Source organism: Oncorhynchus keta, unplaced genomic scaffold (assembly GCF_023373465.1).
Source record: "Oncorhynchus keta strain PuntledgeMale-10-30-2019 unplaced genomic scaffold, Oket_V2 Un_scaffold_8454_pilon_pilon, whole genome shotgun sequence".
NCBI classification, from domain to species: domain Eukaryota; kingdom Metazoa; phylum Chordata; class Actinopteri; order Salmoniformes; family Salmonidae; genus Oncorhynchus; species Oncorhynchus keta.
In genome coordinates this window covers 113,567-139,520 of record NW_026291006.1, presented here as the reverse complement: position 1 = coordinate 139,520, position 25,954 = coordinate 113,567, and the positions used below count along the sequence as shown (strand labels likewise).

At 45.2% G+C, this 25,954-nt stretch overlaps 2 protein-coding genes across 2 annotated transcripts in view; one reads left to right on the top strand and one right to left on the bottom strand.

The window, feature by feature from the left end:
* The window catches only part of zranb3 (zinc finger, RAN-binding domain containing 3), an 87,316-nt gene extending 80,832 nt beyond the window's left edge, over positions 1-6,484 (bottom strand). The window contains exons 1-3 of the mRNA XM_052517562.1: positions 6,351-6,484; positions 5,982-6,088; positions 5,518-5,695 (exon numbers count right to left, since the gene is read on the bottom strand). Coding sequence (XP_052373522.1) covers positions 5,518-5,672 — 155 coding nt within the window. The 5' untranslated portion in view covers positions 5,673-5,695; positions 5,982-6,088; positions 6,351-6,484. The remainder of the gene's footprint in view (positions 1-5,517; positions 5,696-5,981; positions 6,089-6,350) is intronic.
* A 147-nt stretch (positions 6,485-6,631) lies between these two features.
* LOC118380744 (R3H domain-containing protein 1-like) overlaps positions 6,632-25,954 on the top strand; it is a 68,076-nt gene continuing 48,753 nt past the window's right edge. Inside the window, exons 1-2 of the mRNA XM_052517561.1 lie at positions 6,632-6,779; positions 24,281-24,508. The gene's annotated coding sequence lies outside the window, so the exon portion shown is untranslated. The remainder of the gene's footprint in view (positions 6,780-24,280; positions 24,509-25,954) is intronic.

Here is a 25,954-nt window from a genome sequence, read left to right as displayed (position 1 = left end):
GGATTTGAACCCGATCTAACATCTCTGGGGAGACCTAAAAATAGCTGTGCAGCGACGCTCCCCATCCAATCTGACAGAGCTTGAGAGGATCTGCATAGAACAATGTGAGAAACTCCCCAAATACAGATGTGCCAAGCTTGTAGTTTCATACCCAAGAAGACTCGATGTTGTAATCGCTGCCAAAGGTGCTTCAACAAAGTACTGAGTACTGAATGCTTATGTATATTTTTTAATACATTTGCAAACATTTCAAAAAATCTGTTTTTGCTTTGTCATTAGGGGGTATTGTGATGTCATTAGGGGGTATTGTGGGTAGATTGATGAAGGGGGGACTATGTAATCAATTTTAGAATAAGTCAAGGGGTCTGAATACTTCCAGAATGCACTGTATATTGAAATAGGTTTTAGGCTTCTCCTAATTCTGATTATCATGGCTGTTCGTGGTCGTTTGGGCTTCTTTAGTAGAATGGACTGATTATAAGTCTCTGTGGATAAGAGCGTCTGTTAAATTACTTGAATGTCAAATTTAACACAGGTAGGCAACACCAGTCTGCAATGATCGTGAGATGTTGTATTCAAAATGTAGCCCAGGTAGGTAGAGCTCGTCTGCAATGATCATGACCTGTTGTATTCAAAATGTAGCCCAGGTAGGTAGAGCTCGTCTGCAATGATCGTGACCTGTTGTATTCAAAATGTAGCCCAGGTAGGTAGAGCTAGTCTGCCATGATCGTGACCTGTTGTATTCAAAATGTAGCCCAGGTAGGTAGAGCTAGTCTGCCATGATCGTGAGATGTGATATTCAAAATGTATCCCAGGTAGGTAGAGCTAGTCTGCAATGATCGTGAGATGTTGTATTCAAAATGTAGCCCAGGTAGGTAGAGCTAGTCTGCCATAATCGTGAGATGTGATATTCAAAATGTATCCCAGGTAGGTAGAGCTAGTCTGCAATGATCGTGAGATGTTGTATTCAAAATGTAGCCCAGGTAGGTAGAGCTAGTCTGCCATGATCGTGAGATGTGATATTCAAAATGTATCCCAGGTAGGTAGAGCTCGTCTGCAATGATCGTGAGATGTGATATTCTAAATGTAGCCCAGGTAGGTAGAGCTCGTCTGCAATGATCGTGAGATGTGATATTCTAAATGTAGCCCAGGTAGGTAGAGCTCGTCTGCAATGATCGTGAGATGTGATATTCTAAATGTAGCCCAGGTAGGTAGAGCTAGTCTGCAATGATCGTGACCTGTTGTATTCAAAATGTAGCCCAGGTAGGTAGAGCTCGTCTGCAATGATCGTGAGATGTTGTATTCAAAATGTAGCCCAGGTAGGTAGAGCTAGTCTGCAATGATCGTGAGATGTTGTATTCTAAATGTAGCCCAGGTAGGTAGAGCTCGTCTGCAATGATCGTGAGATGTGATATTCAAAATGTAGCCCAGGTAGGTAGAGCTAGTCTGCAATGATCGTGAGATGTTGTATTCTAAATGTAGCCCAGGTAGGTAGAGCTCGTCTGCAATGATCGTGAGATGTTGTATTCAAAATGTAGCCCAGGTAGGTAGAGCTCGTCTGCAATGATCATGACCTGTTGTATTCAAAATGTAGCCCAGGTAGGTAGAGCTCGTCTGCAATGATCGTGACCTGTTGTATTCAAAATGTAGCCCAGGTAGGTAGAGCTCGTCTACCCATGAGAAAAGCAGTTGTGATCCCCTCCCCTTCAGTTGAACAGCATGATTAATGAGCACCTTCCACTGGTGTTTCTTCTAATTGCCAGCCCACTCTGCTCAACCAGCATAATGCATACACACACAATGGGAGTAGAGAGATGGAGAGAAGGAGGGAGAGGGAGGGAGAGATCGAGAGAGAGATAGAGAGAAAACAGAGGGAGAAAGACAGCGAGAGAGGCTCCTTTCAGCCAGGTGCTTTCCATTTCTCCACACATTAATCATTCTTCTTTCAATAACCTGGGTGCATCCCAAAAGGCACCCTGTTCCCTATGTAGTGCACTCCTTTTTATCCCAGGCTGTTGTGAAAAGTAATGCACTATACAGGGAATAGGAGGCCCGTTCAGCAGCTGGTTTCATGGAGGATGCTCTGACTGCCACCGTTGCTTGACAACAGCACGTTGAACAACGTTTTCATGTTATCTGTGAAACCCACCAGCACCAAGATGTCTGTAAACGTAGCTCCTCCTCCCGGGATGGAGGCGGGGTCTTTGACCTTCCACACAATCATTTAAGTCTTTTGTCTTGTCTTCAATGAATGGAGCATAGACTAGACTACTTACACTGAGGCTCATACATTCATATTATTCGTGCTTTCTTATCAACGGGCAGGTAAGCTATTTAAGTAGCGGGATGATTTTTTCTGGGACCTGTACCTATCTTTTAATATCAACAACTTTACGTTATTTTTAGTATTACACAGTTATTGATGACTGTATTGTTGGGTTTAGAGTTAGCAAAACATTCATTTCACTGTACTTGTGCATGTGAAAACAATAAAACTTAAACGTTTTTAAAATGGGAACACACCTCACTAATCCTATCAGATCTACAAGATCTAGGATCATTAAGCGAAATCATTCACCAGGCCTCTGTCAGCATGAAAATAAAGCTATTTTACATACTTGTCACATTTTCCTCATCACTGCATCGTGATGAATCAGCATTTTGTAATGAATTCAATGATAAGCCTTTATAATTGATGTAGAGCTGTTTCTGCTTAGTCTGGCTCAGCAAAGCAAACGCCTGGCTGACAATTACACCCCCATCTCAAATGAAACACTGTTTATATCATACAATAAGGAGGGGGGTAGTTTAAACTTATTTTAAAGTCATATCTTTAAATCTATTGGCTAAGGATGTGACAAATCACACATGACATCCAAACTGAGAATGTCATCGGGGACCAGTTGTGTGTTGGGGATCTGTGTTGGGGTCCGGGGATTTGATGCAAACATCAATATCGGCTGTGGTATTGAATTTCACAGTGATTTTGAAGCTCAGGCAAGAGAAGCAACAACACAGTCTGTCTGTCTATTGATCTGTTGTAACACCAGCGTCGGCGTGGCAACCCTTACAAGTGGCCCCGGCAGACACTTACAATAACGCTTTAGTTCGATGGCATGTGATGTACTTCGCACAACCTCATTCAAATAGAATGTTTAAGCCAACTGACATTATGTCCAAGTGGAATGCAATGGAACTGACATTATGCCCAAGTGGAATGCAATGGAACTGACATTATGTCCAAGTGGAATGCAATGGAACTGACATTATGTCCAAGTGGAATGCAATGGAACTGACATTATGTCCAAGTGGAATGCAATGGAACTGACATTATGTCCAAGTGGAATGCAATGGAACTGACATTATGTCCAAGTGGAATGCAATGGAACTGACATTATGAAATACAATGGAACTGACATTATGTCCAAGTGGAATGCAATGTAACTGACATTATGCCAAGTGGAATGCAATGGAACTGACATTATGCCCAAGTGGAATGCAATGTAACTGACATTATGTCCAAGTGGAATGCAATGTAACTGACATTATGTCCAAGTGGAATGCAATGGAACTGACATTATGTCCAAGTGGAATGCAATGGAACTGACATTATGTCCAAGTGGAATGCAATGGAACTGACATTATGTCCAAGTGGAATGCAATGGAACTGACATTATGTCCAAGTGGAATGCAATGGAACTGACATTATGCCCAAGTGGAATGCAATGGAACTGACATTATGCCCAAGTGGAATGCAATGGAACTGACATTATGCCCAAGTGGAATGCAATGGAACTGACATTATGTCCAAGTGGAATGCAATGGAACTGACATTATGCCCAAGTGGAATGCAATGGAACTGACATTATGTCCAAGTGGAATGCAATGGAACTGACATTATGCCCAAGTGGAATGCAATGGAACTGACATTATGCCCAAGTGGAATGCAATGGAACTGACATTATGCCCGAGTGGAATGCAATATAACTGACATTATGTCCGAAGTGGAATGCAATGGAACTGACATTATGTCCAAGTGGAATGCAATGGAACTGACATTATGTCCAAGTGGAATGCAATGTAACTGACATTATGTCCAAGTGGAATACAATATAACTGTCAATGTCCAAGTGGAATGCAATGTAACTGACAAAATGTCCAAGTGGAATGCAATGGAACTGACATTATGTCCAAGTGGAATGCAATGTAACTGACATTATGTCCAAGTGGAATGCAATATAACTGACATTATGTCCAAGTGGAATGCAATGGAACTGACATTATGTCCAAGTGGAATGCAATGTAACTGACATTATGCCCAAGTGGAATGCAATGGAACTGACATTATGTCCAAGTGGAATGCAATGGAACTGACATTATGCCCAAGTGGAATGCAATGGAACTGACATTATGCCCAAGTGGAATGCAATGGAACTGACATTATGCCCAAGTGGAATGCAATGGAACTGACATTATGCCCAAGTGGAATGCAATGGAACTGACATTATGCCCAAGTGGAATGCAATGGAACTGACATTATGCCCAAGTGGAATGCAATGGAACTGACATTATGCCCAAGTGGAATGCAATGGAACTGACACTACATTACCATAAGAAGATTAGTGTCAGGCTCCCAGATACTATCAGGCTCCCAGATACTATCAGGCTCCCAGATACTATCAGGCTCCCAGACCTTCTAAATTGCATTACAAATAATAAAATAAATAAATACAAATAATAAATCAAATAAATTGGCATCAACTTCATTCCAAACCAGGCTCCATATTGATGTGAGGTGGGCAGTCAAACAACCTGATTCTCTATTAGAAGAGTCTGTATAATTTATAACTATTAGCTAGAGTTCTTCAATACAAACATGTCAAACTCTGTCCACGGAGGGTGTCCTAAAAGATTAACCAAACTTGGCAGTCAATGTGTGTGTTGCTCTGATCCGCCTCAGCCTCTGGTCCCACTACAATAACTCCAACACAGGACCTGGCTCTCCTGATCGCTAACAGCTTGCATCACTCGTCTCCATGGAGAGGCCGTACACTGAACCCTACAAAGCCCAGATAGTGTTTACGGTCACATTGATGTCTCCAACATATTGACTGGATGACTCATCCTCACAGTACAGCACTTCTACTGTCCCTGTATTGATCTACTGCTCAGGCTGACTACTCTGACCTGACTGTCCCTGACTGCCTGTCTCCTGGGATTCTTACATCCACTGATCGACTGACTGGCTGACTGACTGGGACGGACTGACGAGTAGTCTGGCTCTGGCTGGCTTTTTCTTCTGCTGCTCACATAGTGTGAGGCTGAGGTGATTCAGGCTACAGGCTTAATACACATTTTAACTATTTTTTTGCTTTTAAACTAACAAGGACTTGGTGAATAAAGTGAGCACAATCTGTGCTTCTGCTTACTATTTGGGGCCTTGGCCAGGTTACTGTAAAGTACTTTGTGACAAAGCTGTTTATGTAAAAAGGGCTTGATTCACTAACAACCACCTACCTTCCATTCTTTGATAGGGCAAATTTGACTCCCTCCTTTTGGAATGGCATCAGTCTCTGTTGTAGCTTGTCTGGGAGGACTGACAACTGACTGTCCCATCTCCTGTCAACATGGGAGTTCTGGGGATCACAATCCCTATCCTTTACCTCACTCATGGCCCGTCTTGACTTTTAGATGCCTTTGCAGAGAATGAAGAGAGAGAGCGAAAAAAAACAACAGTAAGAAGAAAGACCAACCCTGGCTGACAATTAATCATCCGGACTGGCTTTGGCATTTTGCAAAAAAATTGAGGCACTACTCAAATTTGGCTCCATGTGGGTTCGATTCCCACGGGAGCCAGTATGAAAATGTATGCACTAACTAATGTAAGATGCTATGGATAAGAGCGTCTGCTAAATGACTAAAATGCCTATTTAAAATGCACCATGTCTCAGCTCAACTGTCATCTCAAGGCATGGATTTACCTGCGACAATATCAGGAACAGGCTGCTGAACTGCCACGAGATGACCGCTCCTCTGCTCTTATTGGTAAGCTGCTAAGAGACTGCTGGGTTACCCAGTGCAAGGATATCTGTTAAGGTAAGACAAAGAACGAGAAGACTATTGATGCTAGGAAGAATAGGGATACAGGAGGATGGTTACAAAGGTACTCTGACAAATACGGTTACATTAACTTCCACGGTAACGTTAGCTAACTAGCTAGCTATGCACAGCAAATTCCCATCCACGTTTTTAGCTACAGCTCAACCCACTTCAAATGTACAAGAGATTATACACGCTAAGGCTTTGCACATGTTAGTTTGAAAAAAATACATTAGTAAGAGGATACAGACCACCAGTGCAGAAATGTTTTGATATAGATTTGCATGTGCAGTAGTTTCGCGGGAAACTTTGACAGCAACTACGTAGTTTGCGTAGCGGATTCCATATGAGTCGCGTTCAAGATAAGAAGCCTGCAACTTCCTAGAATCTTGACTAAAAAGCTGTTTTAAAAATATTATTTTTTTAAATTCCAACGATACTTTTCTAAGTGATTTCAAATTCATATCAACTTTTCTATCAGACTCAAAAGCATGCTCAATACATCTAATTTTAGTAGTACATGACCCCTCCAGTAGAACTGGACGCTCATCCGGATTTGCTGGGCGGACTGTCAGTCCCGGTGCTTCCTGCTGTCGGTCTGCTGTCGCTACACACTGATCTTTTCCGTGGCCACACGCAGCTGTTTTTATAAATCATTCTGTTTTTTGTCAACGTTTCTGGTAAGACAACATGCGTTTGTTTCTTCGCACACGTTCTTTGTGGGGATTAACGGTGAATTTGTGTAGTTAGGTTATCAAATGACCATTTTAGTGGCAGATTTAGCTCGCTTGGTTAGCTGACTAGCTACGGTCGGAATAATTTGTCGAGCTGAAGGGCTCCGTTAGCTAACTAGCTTGTTGGCTAGCTAGCTAAACTCAAACGCATTCAAATATCAACTTGTCACAGGTAAGAGTTGCGTTTAGATGGCTTGATTTTAATACAAACAAGTCATTGGTAACGAGCTAGTTAGCTAAAATAGTTCTCATTTATCGTGGTTGGCTAACGTACCTAGCTTCCCCCGAAGCAAGGCCTGCTCGTTTGCCTCATCAACAACTAGCTAGCTTTGCAAACTCGCTGTTGGCTTGTTAACAATAGTAACTAGCTGGTTAGCTATGCATTTTTAGACATGCAGGAATGATACCTCTGTACAAACTAAATATACATGTTTGAAATAACACTTCTAGTTAGCTCTAGTTGGTAGAACTAAGGAACACTAACGTTATACCCTGCAGTTCGTGCCTTTTGAAGTAACTTTGTTTTCGCGTTAACTGTCCGCTAATGGCAATGGTTCACCAGCCTGTATATGTCAGTGTGAGAATAAATAACATGCTAAAATGGTGGAGAGAACAACGTTGCTCCCCAGTCCGAGGTACCTGTTGAGAAAATCCACAAGAGGTGTCCGTTCACAATACACAAACAAAACACTCCTTCGCATAGTCCTCGAGCTCTGGTGCAGTTCATAATTGGAGCGTGGACAACATCTTATTTCAAGGCATGTCATGACGCTAAAGCCCCACTAACTAGTTGGGCTAATTGTGTTTTACATATTCTGCATGACACTTCTCATCATGTTCAGCTGTCCTCATATCGCTTGCTATTCCTCTTGTCAGAGGGATGAAGTGCTGAAAGAACGGTCACTGACAGGGCTTGTCTTCAGACTTTCATTCTAAACTAGGGAATGTATTAATGTTCAATCACTATCATGCCACCAATAACGTGTCATTTGATTGCCAATTTGCTGGGATCTCTCTATGCAGGTATACCTGGGCTCCCGAGTGGTGCAGCAGTCTAAGGCACTGCATCTCAGTGCTTGAGGCGTCACTACAGACACCCTGGGTCGAATCCAGGCTGTATCACAACTGGCTGGAGTCCCATAGGGCGGCGCACAATTGGCCTAGCTTCATACGGGTTTTGCCGGTGGAGGCCATCATTGTAAAAAACAATTAGCTCTTAACTGACTTTCCTAGTTAATTAAATAAAGGTAAAAACATAAAAGTACCTACAGTAATTATGGTGCCTACCATTGGCTTGGCTGGTGTGATGAAGTGTTTTATTCTACTAAAGTAAATGGGTGACGTGTCAGCTCAGTGTCCTTCCTACCGCTTCTATAATGAGGATGCAGAGTCTACTACAGGAGTGTTTCCCTGCTGTCTGTTCAACCCAAGGGAGGCTCATTAGGATAGTATTATGCTATTGCCATAAATGGAGAACTCGGTGGGGAAATATAGCCTAACTAAGCACATCCGTCACTTCTCACAGCAAATTAAAACGCAACGCCTAATAGGCTAATGTATGAAGCGTTGCTGAGACACCGCAGTTTTGTTGAAATAGTGGTCCCTTTTTTGTCTGGCTTTGGAGTTGGTTCATCAAAGAGGAAAAGCTCCAGTTGGCTGATAGCTAGATGCAGAACCCCACTGTGGGCTTGTTTGATGAGTAGTTCTATTGTTTTGTAAACAGGACTATAGCTGGGTTTGACAGTGACTTATGCTAGGCTACAGTTTTATACATTTCACTGCCGTATTGTATTTAATGTCTAGTTATAAAGTCAAGGAGGCACACTTCCTGTCTGAGTTATGAACCATCTATCCTGGTTGTCTAGTGCTGCCATTAATAATTCTGAGACGAGGCTCACCGATTTGGCTTTCATTGCTGGAGGCTCTGCCGTTAGGAGTGCAGTGACACAACTCTTGATTTATGTCCAAATTTAAATAGTAAATTCAGAATATTGAATAGTCTGATGCTGTGTCATTTCTTCTTTAATTACTCAGGTGTGTGTGCTCACGTGCAAGCGTGCGTCTGTGCATTTGTGTGTGGTGGGGGGTGGGGGCGGGGGGGTCATGATGAAATTGTACACTAAATGCTTTATGTTCTTATCCAACTTCCTCCTCGTGATATTTGTCAGACAGACGTCAGTAACATAGGTAGGCCCATCCGGTTTCACAGCATGACACAGTGAACATTGCAACGTGATTGATTCCTCTTTGTTTATCGATTGGCTTCCTCAATGGAGACTACTGGCAGTTTGCGAGGCTGTTGGGGTTTATGAGATTCAGTGACCGTGTTGGTGGCGTAGCTACTTCAGTTGGTGGACTTGTAACTGTAGTGAAAAATGTGATCAGATCAGTTGTCACCAGCGTCTGTTGCTAAGGGACAGGGAGAGCTTTCCTCTTACCCTGACAGCGTCTATTATTTACTTTAGTTTTTAAGGGATTGGAACAAATAACACCTGATTTCCCCTATAACTACGTTTTATGATCACTCTGAACGTCTCCATTAATTAGTAGCACTTTAACATAGTACAATTGACTTGAGCATATTTTCTGTGGTTAGTTGTAGAGATGGGTGGTAATTATACGATATACTGGTATTGATGCATGGACCGGTTTGGGTTTTTACTTTACCTTCTATAACGGTATTTTAATGTTTGGTTTGTTAAATGTGATACACCGTGTGTAAAGTCGTCCCCTCTCTGCTCTCCATCTATCCATGATGCTTTCCACACAGACCTAGCCCCATCTAGCCCCATTTGTTGTTGCTTGACCACGAGACACTTGCGTTCAGTTTGCATGGTCAATGTAGCACATGCAAAAATGTTAATGACAACGATGCTCTTTTCATTTAGCTTCTTAATGTAAATCCCCTTAGCGTTCTATAATTACACTATTAGCTTGTGTTTCTTACATCTGCCAACCGCTAGTTTGTCTTGGCAAGTTTGGCCTAAATCTTGTTTGCCGCTCATCGCTAGCTAGCGAACTAGTTCAAATCCAAATCAAAGTGTATTTGGTCACATACACATGGTTAGCGGATGTTAATGTGAGTGTAGCGAAATGCTTGTGCTTCTAGTTCTGACAGTGCAGTAATATCTAACAAGTAATCTAACAATTTCACAACTACCTTATACATACAAATGTGAAGGGATGGAGTAAGAATATGTCCATATAAATATATGGATGATTGATGGCCGAGCGGTATAGGCGAGATGCAATAGGTGGTATAAAATACAGTATATACATATGAGATGAGAAATGTAAGATATGTAAACATTATTTAAAGTGACTTGTGATCCATTTATTAAAGTGGACAATGTTTTGAGTCCGTATATAGCAGAGGTCGACCGATTATGATTTTTCAATACCGATTATTTGAGGGCCAAAAAAAAGCCGATACTGATTAATCGACCGATTTTCTTTAAAAAAAAATGTTTTATATATATGTAATAATGACAATTACAACAATACTGAATGAACACTTATTTTAACTTAATTAATACGTCAATAAAATCAATTTATTCTCAAATAATGAAACATGTTCAATTTGGTTTAAATAATGCAAAAACAAAGTGTTGGAGAAAGTAAAGGTGCAGTATGTGCCATGTGAAAAAGCTAACGTTTAAGTTCCTTGCTCAGAACATGAGAACATATGAAAGCTGGTGGTTCCTTTTAACATTAGACTTCAATATTCCCAGGTAAGAAGTTTTAGGTTGTAGTTAATATAGTATTTATAGGACTATTTCTCTCTACCATTTGTATTTCATATACCTTTGACTGTTGGATGTTCTAATGGGTACTTTAGTATTGCCAGCCTAATCTCGGGAGTTGAAAGGCTTGAAGTCATAAACAGCTCAATGCTTGAAGCAGAGCGAAGAGCTGCTGGCAAATGCACGAAAGTGCTGTTTGAATGAATGCTTACGAGCCTGCTGCTGCCTACCACCACTCAGTCAGACTGCTCTATCAAATCATAGACTTAATTATAATATAACAACACACAGAAATACGAGCCTTAGGTCATTAATATGGTCAAATCCGGAAACTATCATTTCGAAAACAAAACGTATTCTTTCAGTGAAATACAGAACCGTTCAGTTTGATCTAACGGGTGGCATCCATAAGTCTAAATATTCATGTTACGTTGCACAACCTTCAATGTTATGTCATAATTACATAAAATACTGGCAAATTAGTTTGCAACGAGCCAGGCAGCCCAAACTGTTGCATATACCCTGACTCTGCGTGCAATGAACGCAAGAGAATTGACACAATTTCACCTGGTTAATATTGCCTGCTAACCTGGATTTATTTTAGCTAAGTATGCAGGTTTAAAAATATATACTTGTGTATTGATTTTAGGAAAGGCGTTGATGTTTATGGTTAAGTACACATTGGAGCAACGAGTCGTTGATTGTTTTTTTATAAGATAGGTTTAATGCTAGCTAGCAACTTACCTTGGCTTACTGCATTTGCGTAACAGGCAGACTCCTCGTGAGACAGGTGGTTAGAGCGTTGGACCAGTTAACTGTAATGGGATCCCCCGAGCTGACAAGGTAAAAATCTGTCATTCTGCCTCATTCCTAGGCCGTCATTGAAAATAAGAATGTTCTTAACTGACTTGCCTAATTAAATAATGGTGTAAAAAAATATATATAAAAATCGGCGGCCAAAAATACTGATTTCCGATTGCTATGAAAACTTGAAATCGGCCATTCCGATTAAATCGGCCGACCTCTAGTTTAGACCTAAATCAGCATGTTTGTGCAACAGTGTCTTCTAAATCAAAGGGGAATACGCAAAGCAGGAATATGTTCGCTACAGGAAGTAGCTAAGAGAACATTCAATGTAGCCAAAGGTTATAGAGTCCCTTTGGAAACACTTAACACTTTTGGTTCCTACCTTGTCACAATAACTCCTCCCTGGCATTTTCACTCGTTGTCATGTCAAACAACACTGTATTCAAGTGCATCAGTACCACTGTCATGGAGGACGTAAACTCAAGCACCGAAGTAGCAACTGAGGTGGAACCAACAACAGGAGTGGAACTCACCCAGCCTCCCAGACCTGCAGTCGAGAGGAGACTACCAGGGCACAGACCGTATGTGAAGTGGCCTGGCGCCAGTGACAAGAAGTTGTGGGAAACAGTGAATACTGACCTTACCTTGACCCTCGAGAAACTTCAGGCACAGTGGAGAAGAAGTTGGAGAGGATGGGGACATCATCTATGAGTACGGGACAGAAAGATTTGGAGTGGAAGAGGCAAAAGGCGGGAGAAAGGTTCCAACCCCACCAGTTTCCAGGAGGCAACAAGAAATCAAGCGCCTGTTCAAGAAAGGCGGCAGCTTAAGAAACAGTGGAAGAAGGCCTCGGAAGTGGAAAAGGAGGGCATAGAGGCACTTCAGGCTGACATCAAAACCCGGTTGGCATCCCTCCGTAGAGCAGAGAACCTACGGAAACGCAGAAGGAAGAAAGAACAAACTAGAACTCGATTCTATAAAGATCCCTTCAAGTTCCTTAAAAGTCTCTTCACAAAGGAAAAAAGTGGAGCTCTAAAAACAACAAAGAAAGACCTAGAGGAGCACCTGAGAACAACAAACTTTGACTCAAAGCGACATGAACATCTGGCCATCCCATCAGATATCCCACCTATTGAACCCCCGGAACATCATATTGAGACCAGCCCTCCGACATGGAAAGAGGTGGAAAACACAGTTCGACGGTCAAGAACAGCATCAGCCCCGGGGCCAAATGGAGTCCCGTACAAAGTATATAAGAACGCACCAGACGTCCTGAGGTTCCTCTGGGGGCTTATGAGAACAGCTTGGCAGAAGAAGATAATACCCAAAGTGTGGCGTAGGGCAGGCGGGGTCCTGATCCCTAAGGAGAAGGATGCAGTGAACATCAGCCAATTCCGCCCAATCTCCTTACTGAATGTCGAGGTAAAATCTTCTTTAGGGTCATTGCCCAGAGGATGGCCGAGTACCTGCAAAGGAATGCGTATCGTCGATACATCTGTACAGAAGGCAGGAATATCAGGGTTCTCTGGCTGCTTGGAACATTCCAGCATGATCTGGCACCAGATCCAAATGGCCAAGGTGGAGAAAAGGGACCTCCATGTAGTCTTCCTCGACCTCGCCAATGCATTTGGCTCTGTGCCCCATGAACTCCTGTGGTCTGCCTTCAGATTTTTCCACATACCGGACACCATCACAAACCTGGTGAAGTCGTACTTCCAGGATCTGCAGTTCTGCTTCACCACCTCAGAGTTCACCACCTCATGGCAGTGCCTGAATGTAGGTATAATGGCGGGATGTACCATTTCTCCGTTGGCATTCACAATGGCAATGGAGGTTATCATCAGATCCTCAAAATGGGTTGTTGGTGGACAGCGAGTCGACTCTGGTTTCCGCCTCCCTCCACTCAGAGCCTACATGGACGACATTACAACATTGACCACCACTGTCCCATGCACCAGGAGACTGCTCAGAAAACTCGAGGAGAACATCAGCTGGGCCCGTATGAAGATTAAACCATCCAAGTCACGCAGCATCTCGATTGTGAAGGGAGTACTCTCTGACCTGAAATTCTTCATCGGAGATGACCAAATCCCAACAGTGTCTGAGCAGCCGGTAAAAAGCCTTGGAAGGTGGTATGATGCAAGCCTGAAGGATAAAGACCAGGTGCAACAGCTGCACAAAGACATCAGTAGTAGCCTACAGTCCATCGACAACACCCAGCTACCTGGAAAGTTAAAGGCCTGGTGTCTGCAGTTTGGTGTTGTGGCCCTTAGCACTGTATGAGGTTCCAATCTCAACAGTGGAGAAGATGGAAAGAGGAGTCACAGGCTACTTAAAGAAGTGGCTCGGAGTTCCACGATGCCTTACCACCATAGGCCTCTATGGAGATGGTGTCCTCAAGCTGCCCCTCACCAGTCTAACAGAGGAATTCAAGTGTGCAAAAACCAGGCTCCAGATGACACTGAATGAATCTCAAGACCCAGTGGTGAGCAACAACGCGCCGACCTTGGCAACTGGGCGCAAATGGAGGCCAGGAAAAGCAGTCCAGGAGGCAACAGCAGCCCTCAGACATGCTGACATTGTGGGTCATGTTCAGCAAGGGAGAGGAGGCCTTGGGCTAACTAGCCGTGCTGCTTGGAGTAAGGCCACTGCACCAGAGCGGCGGAAGATGGTAGTGCAGGAAGTACGCCATCAGGAGGAGGCTGCAAGGTGGGCCAAGGCAGTCTCTCTTGCCAAACAGGGACAGTGGACTCGATGGGACAGTGTGGAGAAGAGGAAGATCAGCTGGAAGGATCTGTGGGCCATGGAAGCGAGGCGGTTGAGCTTTTCCATCAGAGCAACATATGACGTCCTTCCAACACCAGTTAATCTTCACCAATGGTATGGTGAAGATCCGGACTGTGCCCTCTGTTCCATGCCAGCCAACCTCAGGCACATTCTCACAGGGTGTAAAACAAGCCTCACCCAAGGACGCTACACTTGGCGTCACAACCAAGTCCTTAAAAACCTTGCGTCCGCCCTGGAGGACAAGCGAGCTGCCACCAACTCCCTACCACCCACAGCAGCATCACACTCCTTACGGACAAACTTTGTCCGGAAGGGGCTAAACCACCGAAGAGCGGCTCTACACCATTAGAGCGAGACCAGCTGCGCTTGGCCCGCGACTGGAAAATGCTAGCTGACATTGGCCGGCAACTTGTGTTTCCTCCGGAGATCGCAACCACCACCCTAAGACCTGACATGGTGCTCTGGTCCCGTTCACTCAATAAGGTCTTCATCATTGAGCTCACAGTACCCTGGGAAAACTCAGTAGATGAGGCTTATGAGCGAAAACATCTGCGCTATGCTGATCTAGCTGCCGAAGCACGGCATCATGGCTGGAACACAGAAGTCCGACCAGTGGAGGTGGGCTGCAGAGGTTTTGTGGCAACATCTACAACCAGACTGCTTAGAGACCTGGGAATTAAGGGCCAGAGCCAGCGTTCGGCAATCAAAGCTGTATCAGAGGCGGCAGAAGGCAGCAGTCAGTGGCTCTGGATGAAGAGGAAAGACCCCTGCTGGGCCCCGAAGTGAGAGGGCCAGGAGGTATGCGGTCAACAATGCTTGACTCAGGGAGGAGGACGCCCCTGCCATGCATAGTCCCATGGGATGTTGGCTATCAACAACAAGGCAACTCCTATGACTAATTGGGAATGGGACGCAAGCGTAGGATTGATCACCCTGTCGCTGGCCGCCTTTGGGGAGGGTGTATAGTGTGAAAGGCCGAAACACCCTAGGAACCAAAGGTACACTACTGACGATGCGCTCCCAAAATTGCACCACGCTCACTGTTCATTAACTCTTGGAAGTGCTTGCACAAAGGATAGTAACATCTCATCCTGTGTTCTTGGAATCAAAGTGCCCACTATTATATTCTAACCATAGAATTAGAATAATCATTCTATTTTCATGATTCCAACAGGTCACAAGTGTTTTACTCTAAAGTCAAGTCAAATTCCAATTGCAACGTTTGGTTAAAAATAAGGCAGCCATATGTGGCAGTGTGGAAATGATCTCAAATGAGTGCAGGAACTTATGAAAATGCTGAAAATGATTTTTGTTTGAATTTGAACAGTATAAAACTATCGGAATGGAGAAAGACCCATTTTGAAATCACATCGTATCAATGTGTTGCCACCCTAGGATCACTCACTACTCATAAAGAACATGGACAACTTTTTTATTATTCAAAAACTTCAAATACTGGCAAATACCATACATTTTTTTGTTTTATGCAGTAATATGATATTTGGGGCATATTGCCCGGCGCTAGTTGGTTGGAGCAGTCTTGTGCTTTGTCTCCGTCTGGTTGAAATATACCCAACTGTAATGAGCAAGGTACACTTTGAACAGCCTGTCCTCTCATTGGACATCCATCCCCTCCCATGGTGTGTCCTGTTCTCTCTGTCCCCCTACTCTCTGTCCCCCTACTCTCTGTCCCCCTACTCTCTGTCCCCCTACTCTCTGTCCCCCTACTCTCTGTCCCCCTACTCTCTGTCCCCCTACTCTCTGTCCCCCTACTCTCTGTCCCCCTACTCTCTGTCCCCCTACTCTCTCCTCTCTGTCCCCCTACTCTCTCTCTCCTCTCTGTCCCCCTACTCTCTCTCTCCTCTCTGTCCCCCTACTCTCTCTCTCTCTCTCTCTCTCTGTCCCCCTACTCTCTCTCCCCCTACTCTCTGTCCCCCTACTCTCTCTCTCCTCTCTGTCCCCCTACTCTCTCTCTCCTCTCTGTCCCCCTACTCTCTCTCTCTCCTCTCTGTCCCCCAACACTCTCCTCTGTCCCCCTACTCTCTCTCTCCTCTCTGTCTCCCTCCTGCTTTCCTTTGTCCCTCGCCTCCCTCCTCTGGTGTAAGCGCATGGCAGGGCAGCAGAATCGGTAATGAAGAAAGTGCCCAATTTAGACTCCTCAGCCGCACGCTCCTCTGAGATGTGCTTCCTGCCTGCCTCTCTGCCTGGGTGCAGCGAGGCGGGATGCTGTGAGTGGCTGAGCTAGAGCTGACATCACAGGGGCCAGCTGTTGATTTGGTGCTGTCTCTGAGGCTGGGGCGAGTCACTGACTCTGTTAGGCGCCTACTGAGGGGCTCTGGCAGGTAGACACACACACACGAACCCACGACGATAGGAGGCTGTGTGAGACTGCTGCAGGGAGCGAGTCGCTCCGAGCAGCCACGTCCTCCTCAACCAATGCTGCCTTGCGTACTACGGACTCATCCAACAGCTTGCAATGAACATAAGGAGGGCTACTATGTGGCAGGTAGGTCTTGGTTTCTGTCCTTACCAAAGAGTTTGTATTTGGTGAAGGAAGGAGCCCATTGGAGAATCAGGAGTAATGGTTTAAGTGCCAGATAATAGCTACTAAGGCTTTTGGTAGCCTTTTCAGACTTTAATCATTCAGACATTGTGCTGGGTTCTCAATCATTTGTCTGTTACCATCTTAGACCTTGAGCTTCATTTTTGAAAGCCGTGATTTATTGTTGAGGTTCAGTTTTGGTGGCTATGTTTTCAATATGATCCTATTGAGACTCAGTTAAACATCACAGCAATCTTCTACAATATGATCTAAGCTACAGTTGTGATTTTCTTTGACCATTTAAGCTGCAAGGTTTATCTGGTGGCCGATAAGGGCTCGGTTTCCAAAGGATGCACAGCAAGGCTGCATTCAGTGAACAGGGGATCTGTAGACTGTGTTCAGTGTGTTGGGGAACAGGGGATCTGTAGACTGTTCAGTGTGTTGGGGATCTGTAGACTGTGTTCAGTGTGTTGGGGATCTGTAGACTGTGTTCAGTGTGTTGGGGATCTGTAGACTGTGTTCAGTGTGTTGGGGGTCTGTAGACTGTGTTCAGTGTGTTGGGGATCTGTAGACTGTGTTCAGTGTGTTGGGGATCTGTAGACTGTGTTCAGTGTGTTGGGGATCTGTAGACTGTGTTCAGTGTGTTGGGGATCTGTAGACTGTGTTCAGTGTGTTGGGGATCTGTAGACTGTGTTCAGTGTGTTGGGGATCTGTAGACTGTGTTCAGTGTGTTGGGGATCTGTAGACTGTGTTCAGTGTGTTGGGGATCTGTAGACTGTGTTCAGTGTGTTGGGGATCTGTAGACTGTGTTCAGTGTGTTGGGGATCTGTAGACTGTGTTCAGTGTGTTGGGGATCTGTAGACTGTGTTCAGTGTGTTGGGGATCTGTAGACTGTTGGGGAACAGGGGATCTGTAGACTGTGTTCAGTGTGTTGGGGATCTGTAGACTGTGTTCAGTGTGTTGGGGATCTGTAGATTGTGTTGGGGAACAGGAGATTTGTAGACTGTGTTGGGGAACAGGAGATTTGTAGACTGTGTTGGGGAACAGGAGATTTGTAGACTGTGTTCAGTGTGTTGGGGAACAGGAGATTTGTAGACTGTGTTCAGTGTGTTGGGGATCAGGAGATTTGTAGACTGTGTTCAGTGTGTTGGGGATCTGTAGACTGTGTTCAGTGTGTTGGGGATCTGTAGACTGTGTTCAGTGTGTTGGGGAACAGGGGATCTGTAGACTGTTGGGGAACAGGGGATCTGTAGACTGTGTTCAGTGTGTTGGGGATCTGTAGACTGTTGGGGAACAGGGGATCTGTAGACTGTGTTCAGTGTGTTGGGGAACAGGGGATCTGTAGACTGTTGGGGAACAGGGGATCTGTAGACTGTGTTCAGTGTGTTGGGGATCTGTAGACTGTGTTCAGTGTGTTGGGGATCTGTAGACTGTGTTCAGTGTGTTGGGGATCTGTAGACTGTGTTCAGTGTGTTGGGGATCTGTAGACTGTGTTCAGTGTGTTGGGGATCTGTAGACTGTGTTCAGTGTGTTGGGGATCTGTAGACTGTGTTCAGTGTGTTGGGGATCTGTAGACTGTGTTCAGTGTGTTGGGGATCTGTAGACTGTGTTCAGTGTGTTGGGGATCTGTAGACTGTGTTCAGTGTGTTGGGGATCTGTAGACTGTGTTCAGTGTGTTGGGGATCTGTAGACTGTGTTCAGTGTGTTGGGGATCTGTAGACTGTGTTCAGTGTGTTGGGGATCTGTAGACTGTGTTCAGTGTGTTGGGGATCTGTAGACTGTGTTCAGTGTGTTGGGGATCTGTAGACTGTGTTGGGGAACAGGGGATTTGTAGACTGTGTTCAGTGTGTTGGGGAACAGGAGATTTGTAGACTGTGTTCAGTGTGTTGGGGATCTGTAGACTGTGTTCAGTGTGTTGGGGATCTGTAGACTGTGTTGGGGAACAGGGGATCTGTAGACTGTGTTCAGTGTGTTGGGGAACAGGGGATCTGTAGACTGTTGGGGAACAGGGGATCTGTAGACTGTGTTCAGTGTGTTGGGGATCTGTAGACTGTGTTCAGTGTGTTGGGGAACAGGGGATCTGTAGACTGTTGGGGAACAGGGGATCTGTAGACTGTGTTCAGTGTGTTGGGGATCTGTAGACTGTGTTCAGTGTGTTGGGGAACAGGGGATCTGTAGACTGTTGGGGAACAGGGGATCTGTAGACTGTGTTCAGTGTGTTGGGGATCTGTAGACTGTGTTCAGTGAATCCCCAATATGAATTTAGCAGCAACGCACCTACACTGCTAAATCGTGGCCTTCACTACAAATTTAAAAAAATATATATATATATATATATATATATATATATATATATATACACTTTTCAGGATAGGAAAACGTTTTCCGTTTAAACCTAACCAACTAAAACCAGATATAAAGTATGTAGAAAATGTATATAATGGAGCAATAAATGATCGATAAGTTTATCTTTGAGAACTAACAATCAGGGAGAATCTAAAATTCCCAAAATCTCTTCACACTTTGCCACCGCTGCTGAAAAAAATCCTAGCGGAAACACTGCAATGTGTTGGTGAACAGGGGCTGTGTTCTGATTACCGTTGTGTCTTGGCTTTCTTTCATCAGCGCACTAATGACCATAGATAAGCCATTAAGAGGCTTGTGTTGCGTTGTCTCTGCACAGCTTGCATTTCTGCTCCTCGGTATATTGTTTCTGCAGGTGTTTGTTATTACAAATGGGTTTTTAATGACTGACTCCACTAGTGTGATGTACAGAGCCTTCAGAAAGTATTCATACCCCTTGACTTATTCCACATTATGTTCCAGACGGAATTCAAAATGGATAAAATATTATTTTCTTTTTTTCTCACCCATCTACACTATACCCCCGTAATGACAGTGAAAATATGTTTTTAGGAATGTTAGCTAATTTATTTTAAATAAAATACTGAAATATTTAATTTACGTAAGTATTCACACACCCTGAGTCATTAATTTGTAGAAGTACCTTTGGTAGCGATTATGGCTGTGAGTCTTTCTGGGTAAGTCTCCAAGAGCTTTCCACACCTGGATTGTGCAACATTTGCCCATTTTTAAATAAATAGATTTTCATAATTCTTCAAGCTCTGTCAAATGAGTTGTTCATCATTGCTAGACAACCATTTTCAGGTCTTGCCATAGATTTGAGTCAACTTGTTTTAGGTTATTGTCCTGCTGAAAGGTGAGTTCATCTCCACTGAGAGAAACCAGACTAAACCAGGTTTTCCTCTAGGAATTTTCCTGTGCTTAGCTCTTTAAAAAAAATCCTAAATAACTCCTCAGTCCTTAACGATTACAAGCATACCCATGACATGATGCAGCCACCACTATTTGCCCTAAACATAACACTTTGTATTCAGGACAAACAGTTAATTGCTTTGTCCGTTTTTTTGCAGTGTTATTTTAGTGTGTTGTTGCAACTAGGATGCATGTTTAGTATTTGTTTTTTTTAAATAAGATTTTGCATTATTTTTTTTCACTTTGTCATTTAGGTTAGTATTGTGGAGTAACTACAATGTTGTTGAGCCATCCTCAGTTTTCTCCTATCACAGCCATTAAACTCTGTACTTGTTTTAAAGTAGCCATTGTCCTCATGGTGAAATCCCAGAGCGGTGTCCTTCCTCTCCGGCAATTGGCTTAGGGAAGGACGCCTGTGTCTTTGTCGTGACGGGGTGTGTTGATACATCATCCAAAGTGTAATTAATAACTTCAACGTGCTCAAAGGGATATGCAATGTCTGCTTTTATTTGCCCTGGTTTGAGAGGCATTGGAAAATCTCCTTGGTTTTTGTGGTTGAATCTGTGTTTGAAATTCACTGTTCGACTGAGGGACCTTACAGTTATTGGTATGTGTGGGGTACAGAGATGAGGGACCTTACAGTTATTGCTATGTGTGGGGTACAGAGATGAGGGACCTTACAGTTATTGCTATGTGTGGGGTACAGAGATGAGGGACCTTACAGTTATTGCTATGTGTGGGGTACAGAGATGAGGGACCTTACAGTTATTGCTATGTGTGGGGTACAGAGATGAGGGACCTTACAGTTATTGCTATGTGTGGGGTACAGAGATGAGGGACCTTACAGTTATTGCTATGTACAGAGATGAGGGACCTTACAGTTATTGCTATGACAGAGATGAGGGACCTTATTATTGCTATGTGTGGGGTACAGAGATGAGGGACCTTACAGTTATTGCTATGTGTGGGGTACAGAGATGAGGGACCTTACAGTTATTGCTATGTGTGGGGTACAGAGATGAGGGACCTTACAGTTATTGCTATGTGTGGGGTACAGAGATGAGGGACCTTACAGTTATTGCTATGTGTGGGGTACAGAGATGAGGGACCTTACAGTTATTGCTATGTGTGGGGTACAGAGATGAGGGCCTTACAGTTATTGGTATGTGGGGGTACAGAGATGAGGGACCTTACAGTTATTGCTATGTGTGGGGTACAGAGATGAGGGACCTTACAGTTATTGCTATGTGTGGGGTACAGAGATGAGGGACCTTACAGTTATTGCTATGTGTGGGGTACAGAGATGAGACGGTCATTCAACAAATCATGTTAAACACTTATTTCACGCACAGTGAGTCCATGCAACTTATGAGACTTGTTAAGCACATTTACCTGTAATTTGAGGCTGAGCGATGACATTAATACCTTTTAGTCTGCACTTTATACCCCGAGGGCTTAAGTCTCAATTATCATCAGCTCTCTCTAATCAATAACTCCTTATTATGAGACGTGGCTCTGACCCGGGGTACGGGCTTATTTACCCTGTTCAACACACTGATTATCAATGTCTTTTATTAGGCTTAAAGTCAACAGTATTACTATTCCTATTGATGGTTGGTTACCCAATGCATTAGATCTCTCTATGCTTTTCCACCGTTTTCTGTGTGACTGTGGAGCTGGAGAAGACCGTCTCATGGATGTGTCTGTCTGTCAGCTACACAGTATGTTGGATGGATGGCTGGATGGATGGATGGATGGATGGATGGCTGGATGGATGGCTTTGGCTGCTTTACTCTGTTCTTGTATTGTTCCATCCTCCTACACACAGGCTGGGAGGGAGAGAGTCTCTCCTCTCGCTTGCTCCCCCCAGCACTTGGGCAGGGGGGGGGGGTGTACCGCCCAAGCCTAGTGTGTACCGCCCTGTCTGTGCGTGCAATCAGAATGGCCTCTTGTGCATTCCACAGGAGCAATTTCCTATTCGCTGTGCTAACATAATTGTCATTGAGTGGCCCATTTACAGCCGGCATATGATTAGTTAGCTCCCATTCCCCTGGCTGGCAGAGTGGCTGTGCCCTTTTGACCTCATTGTAGGTTTTTGAGAATACATTTTCATGGACAGAAAAGTGTAGCGTGGAAAAAGGCTTAGGCACTTATTCACCACTTCTACAGGCAGGCAGTAGGGGTGTGTTTGTACCGTGGGGAAGGGAGTTAAAGGGACTGTGAAGAGGCTCTTTACGGTTCAACCACTCAGATCAACTCAGAGCTTCAGATTCTGTTGTCAAATACAGAGGAGCTGCTCGGCAACAGGAGACCCAGAGGATTCTACTGGGCTGTGTGTGTTTCCCTGGGTACGTGAAGACTTCTGGTCTGTTTGTGCCTGCCAGTGTTTATTCATGTGTGTGTCACACTGCGTTCCATCTGCATGCATTAAGCCCCCTGTCCCTGACACCCCCTCCCCCGTGTGTCACACAGACTGTCCCTGACACAGAACTGACACTGACGTTGTGATCTCCTGAACTCAGCGGCTAGCTCAGCCCTGCTGTTCCTCCCTGTCCGTGCAGCACAGCTCTGACTCCTAATGCAGCTTGTGTCTGGGGCCAGAATCTCTCTTGCTGTCTGTCTGGTTGGTTGAGTTCTACTGGTGTCACCAGCTAGTAGGGCTGACTGTAGTCTGTAGTCATGTGAAGTTCCACACTTCTCTTTGTGTTGCTGCTGACTGCCAGACTAGAGGTTACCTTTGGTCTAGTAGTGCCTGCAGTTTACTGTCAAACCAGGATCTGCATACACAGCAAGGTATGGTTGGGTAGGGTAGGCTGTGGTGAGGGTAGGCTGTGGTGAGGGTAGGGTATGGTGAGGTGAAAAAGGATTATAAAGTGAGCAGGAATCCACCACTTGACCTTTTATCTGGCAGCATGCATGAGTCTGCTTCCCACTGGCCCGGCGGGACTGTGTGGGATCAGGAGGCGGGACTGTGTGGGATCAGGAGGCGGGACTGTGTGGGATCAGGAGGCGGGACTGTGTGGGATCAGGAGGCGGGACTGTGTGGGATCAGGAGGCGGGACTGTGTGGGATCAGGAGGCGGGACTGTGTGGGATCAGGAGGCGGGACTGTGTGGGATCAGGAGGCGGGACTGTGTGGGATCAGGAGGCGGGACTGTGTGGGATCAGGAGGCGGGACTGTGTGGGATCAGGAGGCGGGACTGTGTGGGATCAGGAGGCGGGACTGTGTGGGATCAGGAGGCGGGACCGTGTGGGATCAGGAGGCGGGACCGTGTGGGATCAGGAGGCGGGACCGTGTGGGATCAGGAGGCGGGACTGCCTACTGGTTGCCAGAGAGAGCTTACTGTGGTGGGCGCTATGCCCGGTAGATGGCTCTGGGCTCTGGGACCAGGAGGAGACAGGACTGCCTACTGGTTGCCAGAGAGAGAGCTTACTGTGGTGGGCGCTCTGCCCGGTAGATGGCACTGGGCTCTGGGACTAGGAGGAGACGGGACTGCTTACTGGTTGCCAGAGAGAGAGCTTACTGTGGTGGGCGCTATGCCCGCTAGATGGCTCTGGGCTCTGGGACCAGGAGGAGACAGGACTGCTTACTGGTTGCCAGAGAGAGAGCTTACTGTGGTGGGCGCTCTGCCCGGTAGATGGCACTGGGCTCTGGGTCCAGGAGGAAGGTTGGAGTAGAAGAACATGGGGGAAGATGTAGAGCCCTTCTGACTGAAGATGGAGAATCTGTTACAGCCCCTCTGACTGAAGATGGAGAATCTGTTACAGCCCTTCTGACTGAAGATGGAGAATCTGTTACAGCCCTTCTGACTGAAGATGGAGAATCTGTTACAGCCCATCTGTTACCTTCCATGTGAAGCGTCCATGTGGGAAATGACATGTCTGTCAGTGTCCACTCCAACATTGGTATTCTAAATATCATAGGGTTTTGATAGTGTTATCTTCTGTTTTTTCACGGCTGTTATTCCTGAATATGTAACTCTGCTCTGTTTTACATAACTGGCACGACAGAGTGGGTTTAACACGACCCTCCATGCACCCAATGGCTCTGATGGATGAAGGGTTTTATACATAGGCATGCACAGCCACAATATCGCTTTCTGTCTCTTTCCCTGTCTCTCTCACTCTCCCCATTTTACTCTCTCTCTCTCTCCCCATTTTTCTCTCTCCCACTCACACATGTGATATCCCCTGGACTCTGTCTGTCCGTGTCACTGTCAGCGACCTATAACCCCATTCCATCAGTGTTCTCTAAGGGTCCTGACCCCCTGACCTCTTCTCTCCCTGTGACAGGTCTGTGATGGCCATGAGCAGCTTGGAGGGCAGTGCCACCGAGGCCGTTCAGATCTGGACACCAGAGACTCTGAGCTGGTGCTAAGGACATGGGACTCTCCCTCAGAGTTAGAGACAGGCTCAGCTGCACGAGACGTTACAGTGAAACCAGCGGTGGCGCAGGACTGCTGCCCTCAGAGTCTTCTCACCCCCTGCAGGACGTCCCCACCACAGGCCCAGCAGCTCCCAGTAAGTAGCTACCCGTAAGGTGCATTGGCCACAAAGTACATTGGGGGGCCGGGGGGGAATTAAAAACAGCGTTGACATCACTCCAGTCGAGAGACTGACAGATATTACAAATCAGCAATGCTGCACTTGAGTAGAAAAGATTCCATTTGTGTTCTGGAATAACTTAATAGATGTAGACCAAATCAAATTTTATTTGTCACATACACATGGTTAGCAGATATTAATGCGAGTGTAGCGAAATGCTTGTGCTTCTCGTTCCGACTATGCAGTAATAACCAATGAGTAATCAAGCTAACAATTCAAAAACTACTACCTTATACACACAAGTGTAAAGGGATAAAGAATATGTACATAAAGATATATGAATGAGTGATGGTACAGAACGGCATAGGCAAGATGCAGTAGATGGTATAGAGTACAGTATATACATATGAGATGAGTAATGTAGGGTATATAAACAAAGTGGCATAGTTTAAAGTGGCTAGTGATACATGTATTACATAAGGATGCAGTAGATGATATAGAGTACAGTGTATACCCTACATTATTTATCTCATATGTATACGTATGTAAACATTATATTAAGTAGCATTGTTTAAAGTGGCTAGTGATATATTTTCCATCAATTCCCATTAGTAAAGTGGCTGGAGTTGAATCAGTGTGTTGGCAGCAGCCACTCAATGTTAGTGGTGGCTGTTTAACAGTCTGATGGCCTTGAGATAGAAGCTGTTTTTCAGTCTCTCGGTCCCAGCTTTGATTCACCTGTACTGACCTCACCTTCTGGATGATAGCGGGGTGAACAGGCAGTGGCTCGGGTGGTTATAGTCCTTGATGATCTTTATGGCCTTCCTGTGACATCGGGTGGTGTAGGTGTCCTGGAGGGCAGGTAGTTTGCCTCCGGTGATGCGTTGTGCAGACCTCACTACCCTCTGGAGAGCCTTGCGGTTGGCAGGCGGAGCAGTTGCCGTACCAGGCGGTGATGCAGCCCGACAGGATGCTCTCAATTGTGCATCTGTAGAAGTTTGAGTGCTTTTGGTGACAAGCCAAATTTCTTCAGCCTCCTGAGGTTGAAGAGGCGCTGCTGCGCCTTCTTCACGATGCTGTCTGTGTGGGTGGACCAATTCAGTTTGTCTGTACTACCCTCTCCACTACTGTTCCATCGATGTGGATAGGGGGGTGTTCCCTCTGCTGTTTCCTGAAGTCCACAATCATCTCCTTAGTTTTGTTGACGTTTGAGTGTGAGGTTATTTTCCTGACACCACACTCCGAGGGCCCTCACCTCCTCCCTGTAGGCCGTCTCGTCGTTGTTGGTAATCAAGCCTACCACTGTTGTGTCGTCCGCAAACTTGATGATTGAGTTGGAGGCGTGCGTGGCCACGCAATCGTGGGTGAACAGGGAGTACAGGAGAGGGCTCAGAACGCACCCTTGTGGGGCCCCAGTGTTTA